The sequence below is a fragment of the Anomalospiza imberbis genome, chromosome 9, assembly GCF_031753505.1.
Source record: "Anomalospiza imberbis isolate Cuckoo-Finch-1a 21T00152 chromosome 9, ASM3175350v1, whole genome shotgun sequence".
Taxonomy (NCBI): domain Eukaryota; kingdom Metazoa; phylum Chordata; class Aves; order Passeriformes; family Viduidae; genus Anomalospiza; species Anomalospiza imberbis.
Genome location: NC_089689.1, coordinates 4,606,428 through 4,621,428, shown reverse-complemented (window position 1 = coordinate 4,621,428; position 15,001 = coordinate 4,606,428). Strand labels below are relative to the sequence as shown.

At 39.9% G+C, this 15,001-nt stretch overlaps 1 protein-coding gene across 3 annotated transcripts in view; it reads right to left on the bottom strand.

The window, feature by feature from the left end:
- Positions 1-15,001, bottom strand: part of COP1 (COP1 E3 ubiquitin ligase) — a 125,007-nt gene that overhangs the window by 86,721 nt on the left and 23,285 nt on the right. For all 3 annotated transcript variants that reach the window (XM_068199451.1, XM_068199452.1, XM_068199453.1), the window contains exons 7-11: positions 14,711-14,770; positions 12,798-12,874; positions 7,781-7,838; positions 4,210-4,324; positions 648-783 (exon numbers count right to left, since the gene is read on the bottom strand). In XM_068199451.1, the coding sequence (XP_068055552.1) occupies positions 648-783; positions 4,210-4,324; positions 7,781-7,838; positions 12,798-12,874; positions 14,711-14,770 (446 nt within the window). The remainder of the gene's footprint in view (positions 1-647; positions 784-4,209; positions 4,325-7,780; positions 7,839-12,797; positions 12,875-14,710; positions 14,771-15,001) is intronic.

Sequence of the window (15,001 nt, the reverse complement as noted above, 5' to 3'; positions counted from 1 at the left end):
ATTCTGTTGAAAGACAGATATATGTCAAAATGGGTCCACAGCAGGCTCAGATGAGCTTCAGCAGCAGTACACAGGACATGACCACCCTGCACAGCTGGGACACAGAGGAATTGTTGGCAAGAACACAACTGTTGTATTGGCTTTATCACAACCACCCCTCACTAGTGTTCAGCACTACCAACAGCTTCCAAAGCCCGTGACTTCAAGCAATCACAGGTAAGAACAACTCAGCTTTTTAATATTTCCCATTGTGACTGGATCGACCAACAAAATGTAAAATCACGACATATTCTTAAGACTACCAAATAAGATGGTTGGTTTTTGAAATGCTAGAATTGCATCACTTACAACACAACTAAGCTAACATGAAGACAACAGGCTTTGTATAACACCTGCTGATACTGGCACCTCAGAGGTTCTGGATTTGGTCTTGACTAACACCAACAGGAATAAAAAGTACTACTGAGGTACCTGAGGGCCTTCACAGATCAATGATAGTCACAAAATCGTCACACACAGTCACACACCGGCAAAACTATTTTTGGGAAATATATATTTTTGGTAAATATACCAACAATAACTTGTTTAATATGGGTTATTAACTCAGCAGCCCACACCCACATGGTCAGCACCACAGTGTGTCCTACCTGGAAACTATGCTGGAGCCATTGTAGAGGTCACTGGCGTAGGACAGCGTTGCCAGCGGTCGCACAGAATTGTAGCGCGTGAACTTGGATAGACACTCCTGAAACTCATCCAGCTGGCTGGTGGTTCTGCTGTCATCTAGGAAGAGGCAGCGACATTGGACGGGGCAGAAACAGAGTAAGAAGGTAAACTCAACAGTAAACACAAAAATCAAGATAATGTCTCCATGCGATGCTTGTTATTTGGGGAGGAGTTTTGGTCAGAACCAGGCTCTCTCTCATCTCCAGCATTCTCTGAAGGCATGACGAGCTTTCCAGAGCACAAATGAAATCTCTCCACTGCAATGCTGGGTGAACCTACTATGCTGAGAATCTGCCTAGAAATCAAATACAATTTTGTAAGCTCATTTATTTTACTCACATTTAGAGCCCATGGGCCATACAGACTATTAACAGAAACCTTTTAAGTATATCAAAATGCACTGCAAATTACATGTCTAGTTTTCAGCAGAGGTCAAAGTATATTCCTTTCCCTCTTCTGTTATACTGTGTCTACATTTGGTGTCAATTACATCCAAAATACGTTTAGTAAAATATACTTCTCTTGTTATTCCAAAAGCAACAGAGCTAAGGGAGAATCATTTCAGGGCTGGAGAAGGAAGACAAGCATGAAACTAAAAGGCTCCCTGTACTAGAAGTTTTGTGAAAATTATGACCTTCAACAGACAAGGTGAAATTGAGCCAGCTTGAATAATGACGATAAATATTCTGTGGGAAATGGAAGAGTTTACTACAAAAGTTAAAAGTAAATTGCCATGTAGATAGTTGAAAGTCATTCACTGAGTTCTCAGAAGTCCTAGCTTTTCTGGGTAGGAATGTAATTTTATTTAAATCATTTTAAATTTTAGTATTTTGTAAATAAGGAAAAATTCCTAACTTACAGCGATGCCTCATAGGCAAACCTGGATTCCCAATACAATCATGTATCCACAGCCAAACATTAAGCAGCACCTTCAGGCTTCATAATGACCCCCCAAATTTGCAGCAATTGTCCTAATCCTTTCTTTAATGCTTTCACCCTCACTTTCTTTTTGCACCAGTGCATTCTAAGGGAACTACAGCTAACACTGCTGGTTTAGAGGTACTGCACACCTTGTCTCTCGTTCCACTCCAGCATCCACTGCAGCAGCAGAGGAACCAGAACATACACACACACAACAGAGATGAAATTCCACCCACTAGTTAAGCTAGCCTTACCAGCAGCATAAGGAAACAACAAGATCCATTTATTAGAAAGGCTTGGAAATACCAGAGTGAAAAAAGAGAGGTTGATTTATAAAAGCAAAATCCAGCTGTGATTTCTTATGGGAAAACACAGAGAATAATAATTTCTGCACTCTGGTAATTTATTGCCATTAGAAATTGTTATCTTTATACTTATAAGGAATTTTGAAGTGTCCCTCATATGCCCTGTTTAATGTTTGATCGTATAAAGGAACAGTGAAGACTAGTAATTAGCATGGTTAGGGGTACTAGCAAATACATTATCCATACTAGAGGGATGAAAAGGTGCAAAATGAACAAAGTGCTGCTCTAAATTAACATCATCAGCACCTGACCACTACAGGAAACAGCTCGAGAAGCAACACAAACATCAGTCAGGGTTTTTCTAAGACTCTCTTCTCCTTTGGCACTGTGATAGGGACAAATAGCTGCTACCCTTCTATTTCCTTCATTTAGAGATCAAGCACACAGTCCTCCTGTAATTTATTCTCTATGTGTACCTGGAAAACCAAATGTTATTTCTCAAGACATTTTCCCCGTCAAAGTGCAAGGCCATTTGATAATTACAGTAATGTTATGTCTCCACTCCCTACTCGAACAGTCAGAGGCACTTCTTGCAAAAAGCTTTAAATCCACATTAAATCCCATTTAAAATGTATCAAAATGCAGCAATGACTTAGAGGAGGAAAACTTAATCAAGTATCATAGGTTATCCCTTATTTAGGAGAAAACCTGCACTTGCAAATCCTCCGCTCTTGGTGCAACTGACACATACAAAGACAAAAAACCAATTTCACTGCATTCATATTTATAGCTTCAATTATGAAGAAGAATGCCTTCTACAAGGGAATGCTGGGAAGAGCCCCATTTGTTATCCTTGGTTAATAAGTTTTATTTTTACATAAACACAGTTATGTATCACCAAGACAGCTCTGCATGAAAACATCTCAGTGTGAGCTGTGAAGAAGTGCATTCTGAAAAGCACCTGCTAGCACTTCACGGGGATCTGGCTGGACACATGCAACGTGCTTCTCCAATCTTTCAGATATCGAAGTAACCTCCCAACATGCTGCATTCCTTGTTCAAATCATTTTGCTCTGCACAGTGAGAACTGAGCCAGTCCATGCTCTCAAGTAGGTAAAAGATGTAGATACTTCTAAGAGTGAGCTCCCCTAAGACATGCTACAGCCTTTATATTTGGAGCCATTTATTAATTAACTTTTAAAATTCCTTTTAATTTATTTATTTTAAAGATACTAAATTCATGGCGAAGAAAAAAAGCAGAGATTTCTCCCCCAGCAATCCTGCCTTGGGAGGTTGGTCTTTGCCTTCCTAGGTTATAAGTGAAGATACTTTGCTACAGCAACCTGTATTTGGTTTCCTCTCATCCTGAAGTGGCGTCTCCCACCCCCTGAGGGCTGGCTGCTTTCCTTGCAGCCTGTCACATTCAAGATGGGCTGCAGCTCAAAGCTTGGTGCTGCAAATCTCTTGCCTGCCACAGTCCACTGCCTGAAGCTTTTCTTGCCAAGCTGGTTTCTCCTCCAGAGGGGCTACAGAACCCTCCTTGCCCTGAAGACACAGTTATTCGACCCTTTCATTTCTTAGGAGAATCTTGTATGTAATTAGGATCCATGCATCCACTAGGCAGCAATTACTCTAGCTGCTGTCACAGTGTTACTCAATTATGAATGAAGCAATCTTGCAATTTTGAAAACAGCTTCTAATTCTACAAAACAAGTCTTAAATCTAAGGTGTGCCCCATGGGACAACAGAATTGCTACACACTCAGCTTCTATAGTCCAAACCATTTGTTAACCAAGACACAATCTAGATAACAAAGGATAACCTCCACATGCCCTCTTGCATGCTAAATACAGAAGAATGTATCCATTTATGTTTATACCTCTGTAGAATTTCAACAGCAATGCTTTTAAATACTGGGTTTATACCACATCTAAGTGGAAAGACAACTCAACCACTGCTTTCAGGCATTTTCATCTTCAGAACAGGCACCAGAGAAATTGTTTATTGTGGCTGTTGCCCTTCACAGTAAGGGATTATAAAGCAATACATGTGCCCCTCCAAAGTGACAGGATTAAGTTTTCCAAATTTAGCAACTTCAAAGATTGGTCAAGAATAGCAAAACGGGATGATCTGAGTAACACAAATACGTATAGCCACATTCTCGTGCAAGGGAGAAGAGAAAACTGCTCTCTCAAAAGCAAAGCTTTTCTGCAAGAGGTACCTGCCATCAGAAGAGGAACACCATGTGAGAACTCACCCGAGACACGAGTCATCCTGGTGGAAAAATAGCACTGCTCTAGGTCCTCAAAGTGAGCTGTGAGGCGCTTGCGTCGCGAGGCCAGTGTGCTGTTATACCATGGCTGCTTTTTGGTCTGAGTGGAGAAGGGACAACACTTCAGAAAGTTAAAAGCCAGGCCTGGGTTTCACTTCTAGAGATTTTACTCAATTATAAGCAATTATACAATAGGTCAGAAGTGTAAAATGACAATAAATGAAGAATCTTGGCACTGTCAAGAATTATTTCTTAGGGTCCTATGCTGCACCCTTTAACGTAACAAAAACAAATCCCTGCTTTTAGACAGTTTTTTTTTTTTTCTGAACCTTAGTAAATTTAGTGATTCTGGCCTCACATACAGGACAGGCAATCCTAAACCTTGGGGAGTCCTGTCTTACATTTATACAGACAGACAGCATAGGCCAACTTCCAGCTTCACAAATCAAACAGACTGTACAACAAATACTCCCCAGATCCTTGGCAGACAGCTCATTAAAAGAGAAGGAAGTGTTTATTTTAATGAGTTAGTTACTGAATTACTTCTTTTGAAGCAACTCAGTAGCTCTCTGTAAAACTAAGCAAATAAAACAGAAGCAAAAGACAGCATGAAGTTCAAAGGTTAATTGAAAAGAAGTTCCTGAAGCTCATCATTAAAGCCATTCCCCAACCTACCCAAACAGTAATAGTGAGATGTAGGAGCAAAGGATTTAAACTACGTGAGTAATCTTTCCTGCAGGAGCAAACACAGAAAATGCAGTACTCACCATTTTAATCACAAGTCATGAACAGGAATGAAACCCTCTACTACATAAGAAGCACAAAGAGCTCCTTGCTTTAGGTTCTATTTAAGAAGTCTCACATACCACATCCTCAAAGCTGAATTTTAAAAGATTTAAGAACCATCAAGCTCCCTAATGAACAACATCCTTGAGCAAGTACAAGGCCTGCAATGCTACTCAATGGCACTAACAAAACCCACTTCATGTACAACTCCCCCTCAATCCATGCAGGGGAACAGCCTGTCCTTATTACAACCACCCACCAAGCTACGAGAACAAAATAAGTTTACAGCCCACTCCAGTTTTGTTTGTACCTGTATGAAAAGCAATCTAACATTTTAAGCAAAAAGCAAGCCCCAGGCAGTGAAACCTCCAAGCCACCACTACCCACACACTGACAACCTGGCTCACACTTGCCTGTGACAGCACCCATGGTCTTCACAGCTTGTTTCACCTCAAAAGCAGCCCCAACCTCAACACACAACACTGCAAAGTGCTCCTACATCAATACCTTTCAAGCACCATTTTCTAAAATTTTACATCTTTAAAAAACTCTTAATAGAACACGTCTATAGACTCTTCCTATAATTTCTGTGCACCAGCCTCCAATGTCTCCAGTCTCTCTCAGCACATCTGTAGTGATTTGGGGTCAAGACAACTTCAGGCACTGAGCAATCATTCCAGTCTCAAGTTAAAGCAAGCTGCCTGAACCACGATGAGTGACACAACCCAACCCCAGGCCTGATCTGCCAGATCCCAGTCCACACTGAGATGGAATCCATCAGGTAAGTATTTGCCTGCTGTCTCCCAAGGAAGATCCCTGTGGAGGAGGTCTCAGGCTAGCACATGGCAACCCAGCTGTGCTGAGAACCAAGCAAGGGGCACTAACCCACCGTCATCAGAACACCCCCAGCTAAGCATTTCAACCTGCTCATGGTTTTGCCAAAAAACATATTCATTTTCTACAGGAGGGCAACAGGAGGAAAAAATTAGAAAAGATACCCAAGCAATTTTTAGTCAATGGCTAAAACTACTATGGTTTCCCTAGATGAGGATATCAGTTTGGATTCCTCTGTTATCAGGAGTGATTTTACTGTCTGAACTCCATCAGATACTCTAAAGAGTCCTCTAACAACTGTGAAAAAGCTTCTTAGCTGCACACAAGCTCCTTATTTCTAGCAGAAAAAAGGTACTGCCATCAAATACTATCCACAGAATTCCCTAGGGCCTAAGTGACTTGTCCACTATTTACTTCTGAAGCTCATCTTCTGGAAAAGAACTGTCCTAGAGCTTTGTGGTATATAAATTCTTCCCTAACATGTTTGTGGGCAATGTAATTATATTGAGAAAGGAAAGCTGTGCAGTCCATCCTAGATAACTCTTACTGCCAGCAGTGCCCAGTATGTGATTTTTGCCATGACTGACAATTAGGGAAAATCCCTACAATTTAATTTGTATTCTTAAAACTCTTTCTATGGTAAAGTCTTGCTGATATTAGACTACCTTTGAACAGAAGTTTTTAACTTCAAGAGCTCTGTTTGAACTCCCCATCCAAACATATATTAAAGTTTAATTTGAAAATTTGTACTTGAGAGTACAGATCTTGCACTCTTGAGGACAAGAAATCACATTTCAGGACAAAAAAGATTATTCTCACACAAATAAGGCTGTCATACAGAATGACTAGAAAGTCTAGGTTGTTTGTTTTGTGAGCTCATAAGCAGGGTAGCTATGCTATTAATTTTGGCTTTGAAATAGGAAGTACTGAGACAAGTAATGTCACTGGAGAACAAACACACTGTAGCACATCAGAGTCCTAAACATAAAACCCCCATCTACATTACACCTGCCCTCTGAAATGTGGTAGAACTGTAACTCTCAGTTCAAGCAAAAACCTCCAAAGACCATAGTAGCAACAACAAGCATTTTCCCACAGACTAATACATGGAATTTTCTAATTACCAATTAGTTACACAGCTGTATTTAAACATATATGTGCCCAGGTCTTTTTTTTTTTTTTCTTTAAATCAAGTAAGATCCAACAGCACTTGGACCTTTTAAGTTCCCAGTTTCATGCTGGTGTGTGCCAGGGATGGTCCACCACCACCAGAGAGCACCCAGGGCACAGCTGGAATGTGCCCAACAGTCCATCTGCCCAAATGAAAACTGTATAACCTTTTTGGAACTGTCAGCTGGGTATGAGTGTCACCTCCCCAGCCCAGCTGAATCCCTTCAAGGTTCTAGACTACAGAAGTGCTGTTTGGAATTTGGGAGGCCCTATGGATCAGACAGTTTGGAGACTGCCTACCAAATAGTTCCATTCTATATGTAGCTTTTTACCCTCTATATGAATTTATAATGGTTTGTAAAAGGCCCTGAAGAGGACAAATGATGTAATTGTGCCTGGAGATTCTTTTTTTGTTTTGAAGTTAAGCTTGATCTACAGCTATTTAAGCCAAGGGAAAGGGTCAGGGATTTACCTCCCTTCCCCAGTGCTGCCCATGTGGGACACGAAGAGCAAACCATATCCCCTCTTCCACGGAAGAGTCAGCTTTAAGAAAAAAGATGTCTAAATACATTACGCCAAGTCTCTCTCACACAACTGGGCACAATCATTCCTACAACTGCAGTTGCCCATACAACCAGTTAAAAGCATTTTCAAGGCTCCAGTTGACCAGTACCCTGGAGATAGATAAAGGTGCACCTCAACCCTGCCTAACCTCCACATTCACCCTCCCACCCCCATAAATGCAGACATTTATATATGATCTTACCTGAGAACTGCCACTGAAGCCTGGAGGCTGGCTGTACTCGGTGGAGTCAATAATACTACTGCAAAAATAAAAGAAATAGTCTGCTTAAATCACTGCACAGCCATCCTTTATCATTTTTAACCTGTTTGCTATTCCCCCCCTTGACACTCTGCAGCATACTCGCCTTAGAAATCCATTTTACAGACAGGGAACACAAGGCTTTATTTTGTTTGGGGGTTTAGAAGAGACTTTTTTTTATAAACACAGTTTTCCTAGAGCAGAATGCTGGCTCACACAATTACATGTAGTGCAGTCAAATAATTTCTAATTATAATGCAAATGCATATCTTCCGTGTGAAATGTGCAGCACAAGACATTCTGAAAATAACATGCTACCACTGGTTTTCAATTCCTTAAAAAAAGAAAAAATATAGAGAAGTCTAATGCTCTGGCATTTGAACCAACAATGGAAAGGGAAAAGCTAGAGAAATCAGTGTAAGATAGACACTAGTTTAAACAGACAATTAAGGAAATATAGAAATAACCTAAAATAAATATACTGACAGCCAGGATTACTATTATTAGAAAACACTACACCATATTATAGTATCTATAATGGCACAACATACCTTTTAAATCACTGTTTTCAAAACACAGCACTGACATGCAAACTCAATGGAATTTAATTTCAAAACTGCAAAAAAATCTCCTGATCCAAGCAGAAAACAGGTGAATCGGTGCTCTTGGACACAGGGGCAAAAAATTCAGCTCCCACAGTAAGACACCAGAGCCAGACAAAAGCACACTTGTCACTCAAATATCACATACCTCCAGGACAGGTAAAGATTAGCATACAAGGACACGGTTTTATTGATTATGCAGAATACATTATGAAAATCACCATGATTAATTTAAAAAAAAATCTTTTTAACTGCTTTGCTTCTGTTATGTCATTTGACTTGGACAGAAAAGAAACTAGCTGGGATCATTTTTCTCATTATTCTCAGTCTTTCTTATGAGATAACCTCAGATTTTAAGCATTGCCTGGGAAGGCTGAAGGTTTCTTTAAAGGCTTCTAGAACACTGCTGTAGGTCTTAGTTTTGTCAAAGATAATTTTACCAATTCCTGCTTATGTAGCAGCTGACAGAACTTGTGTAAACTTGAGAATCTTGGTCATAAACAAACAGGTTTGGTTGAAATGCAGGGCAGGGCACCTGTAAGTTTGGAAGAATGAACCAATGGTACCAGTGCTTAAATATTCCTCTGAATGTTTTCAAGCTCCCTTGGAAGTGGAGGAAGTGGAAACAGAAGATGAGACATAACCACTGATGAGACTTAAAAAATTAACTAGGAAAATGAGATTGACTGGACTTCTGTTCCAGGCAAGACAAAAGCTGCAAACAAAGAAAATCTGAGAGATAAAAATCATTATTTGCAGAAGCTATTGTAAGGGAGAAAACAGCAGAGCCATTTCAGGCATGGCTGAGGACAATGAACTTTAAATTAGAATGTGGCTGCATGAAATAATGAAACATGGACAGCAGATCCTGCCAGAACTGCAGGAATAACACATTCAGCTAGAAAGCAATGAAAAACTACTCCACTCTGAGACAGGTACAGAGGCAATTAACAGCAGAACACAGACTTGGAGTGTCTGGTCTCGTTTTGCTGCAGGTTGTCTGGTGATGTAAAGCCTTCAAGAGTGTAGACGTCATCTCCCTAACCAGAGCACAAATTCAAAGACATTTCTGTGCCGTGCCCACAGCCGAGTTAACTCATATATGCTTGAATGTTTTTCCTTTCAATAAAAGGGAAGCAAGTAATCAGAAAATTACAGTGCCATCCAAGTTTTTTTTAAAGGATGTAACATTCGATTCAGTTTGGAAATTCAGCTACACTCATATGACATTTAAAAACACAGAACAACAACAAACAAGGCAACCCACAGACTATAAATCCCATTACAGGGATGGGAGGAGGTAATTGGAACAAATGGAAAGGAAGGAGGAACAGGATTTCAATAACTGAACCAGAGTTACCAAGCAACTCATTTCTAGATCAGAATTTTCCTTCAGACCCCTATTAGTGATAGCTTGTTATTGCTATCAGTCCTGGACAGCATCACAGAGAAGTTGCTTATTCCTACCTTCTGTTTGCACCATTTACTGGGAGCAGAAGTAACACACACAGCCATACACAGAACTATTTGCTCTCTTCCCTTTTTCTTCCCCTCTTGCTCTCTATTAGTATACAAACCAAGCAATAGGCAACACTGTAAACAAGCACTGTGCTATTACCCAATTTAGTGTTTCATCACACCCTGCACAGGCACAGGAGAAAACACGTGTTTCTTGCAGCCAAGGATGTACTGAACATCATAGCTGTGCTAGGGTTTTTTGCTAAAGAGCTTCTGAAGGAAGCTGGGGGAAGGCAAAGTAATTTCACATTTTGAAGATATTAAAAATGGGGAGGAAAAAAGCTAGAAACAATGAAAAGAAACAGAAAATTAATGAAGCAAGCATTTCATTTAAAGGAAGCAGATGAATAAGGGCAAGTCACCAGAGACCAGATAAAACTGAATTCCAAAGAACTCTATTTTCTTGAACTTTAAATTCAAAGGCTAAAGAAGTTTTCTTCCTCTCAGCACTAGTCACTGATAACCTTGTACTATTTATAAGGCACATTACTAAAGTGTTATACAATTATATTTCATTAGCAGTGTGTTAAGTATGTTAAGTTATATTTCAATTTAAATACAGCATTTTAATTCACTGATAGGCTAAAGAGCCTCTGCAAGTTCAATATCATTTTAACATGGAAGTGAATCCATCCCAAACTATATTTGTATTTCACTCTTAGTGGTTCATGGCATCTCTAAAATGCACTCTGGAGATTAAATATTTCAGTTAAGAGAAAAATCAGCACATTTCATATCAGCTGTTCTGCAGCATTCTTGCCAAGGAGGAATGTTGTTGAGATATTCTTCAAAACTTACACATAATGTTGAAAATAAAATTAGTTTCAAGTGGTAGACCTTCCTGGAATCTAACTTATGGTAATTCACACCAATGCAATTACTTGAATTATATAAAACTGTCAAAATGGGGCAGGGATAGAAGGAGTAACATCTGGGAACAACTGATGCCTGTTCAGGTAATTCCTTCATATACTGATTTCTCTTCTACCACTCAAGGCTACTTCTTAACACAGGAATGTCACCAAGAAAAAGATAAGGGATCTTCTAAAGCAGAGAGAAAAAGGCAATCCCACAGTGCCTAGAAATCACCTAAATATCCTATTATATCACACCCCAGGCATACTGTACCAGGGGGAAAATTCCAAAATTCAAGACACAGCCAAGATGACCCAGACAGGCAGGGAAGAAAGAGCCCATGGTCCCTGCACCCATCATGGCTCCATCCCACTGTCCACTCCCAGCAGACCCCAGGTGAAGCACATCAACCCAAAGATCACTACAATTCTTTCTGATACTATCTTACATCTTCAAATGCAAGAATTGAGATCGGTTGACCCCTAGGACATGAAATAAATAGGCATAAAGGAATATTAAGAAACTCTCAGTAGACTGAAACCAGTGTAGCTCTAACTGCAGACTGTTCCCCCCTCAACTCTTCTACTAAAACTCCTGGGCTTAAAATGTTATTCCAGCCTTCAGATAAAGTTCTTTGGGGGCTTGTTTGTTAGCTTAGCTCAAGTAATAGAGATACATTTCTACTCATAAGTAGAATCTCCTGTTAAAACAGAAAGGTTTCTAGGCCTGAAGGCATCCAACATCTAACAAATTGATGTTGCCCAACCAGTGCTCAAGTTTACCCCAAGCGTCTCTACCACAGAGTAAAACCAATCCATTTAATAGCCAATAACCAGAAAAGCAGTAGAATCTGACAAGAATCTCATCAGTTTCACAAAACTGCTTCTTGGCAAAACAGCAAAACTCCGTATCAAGAAAAAAATTTGTACCTAAAAAGAATTGAAGAAGCAGTGAAGAACTGAATTACAAATGCTGTTCCCATCCACTGTGATCATATTCCTGTCCTTTCCCTCAGGGGCAGCCAGAGCTACATAGAAATATCAGAGATATTGGTCTCTCTATTGGACCAATATCAGAGATATTGGTCTCCAGAAATAGCATCTTGGCAGGAAATTCCAGCCAACATTGCTGGGTTCCTCACCATAGCACTGTGTCTAAGTCTCTGTAAGGGAAGAAATCTGATCATTTTTTACTTCTGGGTTATTAGGTTTAGAGCTGCTAACTGTGAAAAAATCTACCAGTACAATTTTATAACAGAAAATGACAGTTTAGAGAACTCTACTTCTAAGAGATAGCAGAGATGATCACTTAATAACATAACTTGGCCCTATTGAAATTAGATAAAAAGACACATCTGTAAAGTAGAGCACTTCAAACTCTGGCACTTACAACTTGGATACAAGAAGCATCTGCTGTATTATCATCAAGAAACCAGACTATGCAATATTCCAGACAAAAATACACATGAAATTATGTTATTAGAAAGGCATTTCATGAAATCAAAACAGACAGCAGATAAACAGAATCAATAGGCTGTACATTTCAAATTCTGATCTGAGCCCATACCTTTAGCTATCCATGCTCATTAGGGAAGCGAGAGCACTCCAATATCAAACAAAATTAAGACCTTTCATATGCCAACACCATAGCACAACATTCAGAAAAGGTAGCATATAAATAACAGTAATATTTTATTCCATAGCAAAGGCTTATGACTCAAGTTTACTAATTCACATGACATTTAAAGCCATTGGTTTTCCATGGCATCTGATTCAGAGCAGATTTTTCATCCAAATGCAGGCTCAGGTGGCTTTTTCTTCACTTTGTTCACATAAAGTTTATAGCAATTAGAAACACAATAAGAAAATACTGTACAGCACTCAAAAGCCAGTTTTGCTTGTGTTTTGGGCACTGCTTGGAAAGCTCTAGCAAGTAGAGTGCAGCATGTGCAGCTTGAAATCCAAGTTGAGTTGCAAGCTCCATACCTGTGTGAAGGTGAGGGAGCCTCAAACTGTGGCACTGTGCTGTCCTCACTGACTGGGGAGTACAGGCCACTCATCTCCTGAAACAGAAAGCCACGTTACATCAGAGCTGACAAAACATGTCTAATACGTGTGTTTACAGAATACTGCTGCTTTTCCATGCAGATAACCAACTGAGTCTACATTTACTCAACTCTTACCTAAAAATCTTAACCTATACCTGGGAAAACACTGATTTTCTTCTGGTTTTTTTTTCAGTTACCATTCAGACCGGGTTTCAAAAATCCTACACCTGTTGTGGTCTGTGCTTCAAGAGTGGCAGTTTTGGAGCTTATACTCCAAAAAACCCAATAGATTTGGTTATCATCCAATTGCCTCTAACCCATCTCCCTTAAACATGGCAGAACAAGCAAGCTGTAACTGCATTTCTGAGATATGTGCAAACTTATCTAACAGCCTTCACACCTGGAAGGTAAAGCTGGATATGGGTCATGGCAAGAACAGTCACAAGGCAACAGGGCAAAGGTGGTCCACAGACTTAAAAGAGGATCTGTCAGTCCTCTGTGGGACCACTGCAAAAGAGATAAACTTTGCACATGAACTTGACTTTGTCCCTCCCAGACTAAGTCACTGCTGTGTACCAGTATGAGACTGTCTTTCATCTTTTGGGAAATGGAAGCTATGCAGGATGCAGCAGCTCATTAGTTGAGAAGCAAAGTGTTCCCAGGACAATTATTGCTTGTGCTTTCAAATTCCCACTAGGTGCCTATTAGTAGATGGGTAGAAAGAAGGGTATGTGTGACAAGAGAGATCCCAGGCTTTAGAGGTCAGAGCCAAGGTCAGCATCACACCCCAGGAATATACCACAGCTGCAGCCCACTGAAATGCCTGATTAAAGACCACAGGAACAGCTAGCTGGATGCTCTTTGAGAGATTCCACAGCTTATGGGAATAGTTCCTCCTAGACCCCAAGACTTATTTTACCAGTATGAAGAAAACACACTATGGTATATTTATTTCACCAAAGCTGAGAAACATTTAGGAAAAGAGGTCTGAAAAAATTCCAAATACCTATCAGATAAATGGGAATTCTTGCAGTTGTCAGTCATATTTCTATTTTGCTAATTCATCAGCACACATATTAATTGCATGAAAAAATCTAAAAGGCTTTTTGGAAGGTAGTTGGGAACACATGCTGATTGCTCAAGATGAGCAAGCCTTGAGAAGCAGACCTGCAAACTGATTCCCAGAAGCTTTAAGGGAATGATATTTGGAGAGGTGGCAGTCTGATGTATTCCTGAAACATCAGCTCCCTACTGCAAGATTAAATACTAGAATGGATTACAGGAAAGGACCAAGAGGAACCTAAAGACTCTGAAGACAGAAGGATTGCACTGATGGGGTTACAAATTCTTGGAGAATAATTCTTAGCAAAAATGTCAAGAGATTCCCATTATTAAGGAATTAAGAGAACTATACCAGGAGGTAGCAGGAATCAGTTTTGACATGCAGCAGGAGCTGGTTTTGTTCCTGCCCAGTCTCTGCATAACAACCCTCTTCTGAATCCCCAACACCTCTCCATTTTAAGACTTAGATGCTGCTAAGGTTAAAACACCCTGTGCAAACAGCCAGCAATGTACAAAAATCTTAAATTCTGATCAATATACCAGCTGCTGATTTCTAGCAACTATTCTAAAATACTTACTACCAACACAAAGAAATGATTATATAAGAGCTACCTAACTGCAGCCTGCACACATCAACTAAATGAACAAATTAAAGAAAGAGCATCATCTGTTCATTTTCCCATTACTGACTTAAATGCCATAAATTTAACCCAGCAGCCTCACAGCAAGGCAGACAGCTTGATGAAAATGAAAAATTGCCAGAGTCAGAACAATGTCTGGGCACCTCACCTCTACACGTTTAATATCTTCTTCCAGAACACTTAGCTCCTTCTGGATCTGCTCCAATTGCTGTGGATAAGAGAATGGGAGAAGTCTAAATCAATCTGCACTGCACCACCACCAAGATAAATTACAATATTTCCAGAGAGGAATCTGAACTATCTTCACTGGTGTGCTACACAATTCAGAAGTCACCAGGCAGGAAGTTCAAATGCACAGATTAATGTAAGTGTGCACACAAACCAAATTCAAGACAAAGCTATTATTTTGAAACAACGTGAAACAAGAGCAGGAGGTATT